The sequence below is a fragment of the Colobus angolensis genome, unplaced genomic scaffold, assembly GCF_000951035.1.
Source record: "Colobus angolensis palliatus isolate OR3802 unplaced genomic scaffold, Cang.pa_1.0 Scaffold25, whole genome shotgun sequence".
In the NCBI taxonomy this organism is placed as follows: Eukaryota; Metazoa; Chordata; class Mammalia; order Primates; family Cercopithecidae; genus Colobus; species Colobus angolensis.
The window spans coordinates 4,101,843-4,103,734 of record NW_012115710.1 but is presented as its reverse complement, the minus strand read 5'-3'; the positions used below and the strand labels follow the sequence as shown (position 1 = coordinate 4,103,734).

Genomic DNA, 1,892 nt, shown 5'->3' with positions numbered 1-1,892 from the left:
CCGGGAGGCGGAGCTTGCAGTGAGCCGAGACTGCGCCAATGCACTCCAGCCTGGGAGACAGAGCGATACAACGTCTCATAAAAAAAAAAAAAAAAATTAAAAATTAGCTGGGAGTGGTGGTGCGCGGCTGTGGTCCCAGCTGCTCTACAGGCAGAAGAGTGGCTCCAGTGCGAGTAGTAGAGGCTGCTGTGAGCCAAAATTGGGCCACTGCACTCCAACCTGCACAACAGAGAGAGACCCTGTCTGAAAAACTTAAAATTAAAATTAAAAAGATAATAGTAATGAAGTGTTTCTATTTTTCTATATTATTCATCAATAAGATTTGTGTAGCACATTTCTGTCAACAAACACGTTAGATTTTCCCAGTTGGTAGTGTATTTTTCAACTTGGTTTATGCAGTCTTTTGGGAAAAATTAATAAAGATTACGTTTTCTGACTTTGCTGTAGTGCTAAGAAACTCCATGGCAGTCATTAAGATTTTTTTCCTTCAGATAGTTTCCGAGTTTCATTTGTTGCACTTACATTTTTAATCTACTTGGAATGTATTTATGTTCTAGGCCAGTTTCTGGCTCCTCTCCCGGAAAACAACGCTCAGGTGTTGCTAAGCAACCCACACTTGGGTTGGTGTTCGGCTTCTTTTCAGGGGGAAAACAACTGCCCTCCCTTCCAAATTGAGGACGACCTTAAAGCGTTGCCTAGTAACCTCGTTTCCGTCGATGTGATTGGATCCTTCTCGCCTCCCTCCCCCAGTCCGCGCGCCCGAAAGAACAGAATCAGAAACTTGATCTAACGGTTAGAAAACAAGGGCAGAGGTCCCGGCGCTGTGGCTCAGGCCTGTAATCTTAGCACTCTGGGAATCCAAGGCGGGCGAATCACTTGAGGTTAGGAGTTCGAGAACAGCCTGGCCCACATGGTGAAACCCTTTCTCTACTAAAAACACAAAAATTAGCGGAGCCTGGTGGTGGTGGTGGGCACCTGTAATCCCAGCTACTCGGAAGGCTGAGGCAGGAGAATCGCTTAGAACCCGCGAGGCGGAGGTTGTAGTGAGCCGAGATCGCGTCACTGCACTTCAGCCTGGACGACAGGGCGAGACTCCCGTTTCGAAAACAAAAAACAAGAAAACAAAGGAAACAAAACAAAAACGAGAACAAGGGCAGCGTACGCGTTGCATAGCAACCAGGTCTCCTGCCCCTCCCTTTGGGACAACAGGCGGACCCAGACGCCCCGCTCAAAGATGGCGGCTGACTGAGCCGCTTTCAATTTATTTCGCTCTTGAGAATCCTGACAAGAATTCCGTCGAACCCATCAGGTCCCTAGAAGGGCTAACTATGCCCTTCCTGAGTCGTCCACGCTGTGGAGGCGAAGGAGGAGGGAGCTAGAACGAAGCCTCAGCGCGTGCCCCGCACAAACATGGCCGCATTCCCGGCGGCCCTAAACCGCCCGGCGCCAGCGCCGGTGGGCGCGCAGCGCAGGCGCATTTCCGCTCATTCCGCGGTGTCGGCTGCGGCGGCTGTGGCGGTGGCGGCTACCGCACGGGGTATGGTCCCCGGGTCCGAGGGCCCGGCCCGCGCCGGGGGCCTGGTGGCCGACGTGGTGTTTGTGATTGAGGGTACGGCCAACCTGGGACCCTACTTCGAGGGACTCCGCAAGCACTACCTGCTGCCGGCCATCGAGTGAGTGCGGTTTCCGCGACTCTAACCCCGCCCTCCCATTTCAGTTTCCACAGCTTTTTGCCTGACTCCGACCTTTCACCTCTGACCCTCACAGGTATTTTAATGGTGGTCCTCCTGCTGAGACGGACTTCGGGGGAGACGTGAGTCTTGGGACTTCTGGGTCTGAGGGCGGAGGGGCTGGGGGTTTGGACTCCTGGGTCTGAGGGAGGAGGGGCTGGG

The 1,892-nt window shown here is 53.2% G+C and overlaps 1 protein-coding gene across 1 annotated transcript in view; it reads left to right on the top strand.

The window, feature by feature from the left end:
- Nucleotides 1–1,245: 1,245 nt before the first annotated feature.
- Nucleotides 1,246–1,892, top strand: part of MED25 (mediator complex subunit 25) — a 17,713-nt gene continuing 17,066 nt past the window's right edge. The window contains exons 1-2 of the mRNA XM_011946354.1: nt 1,246–1,673; nt 1,768–1,813. Coding sequence (XP_011801744.1) covers nt 1,411–1,673; nt 1,768–1,813 — 309 coding nt within the window. The 5' untranslated portion in view covers nt 1,246–1,410. The remainder of the gene's footprint in view (nt 1,674–1,767; nt 1,814–1,892) is intronic.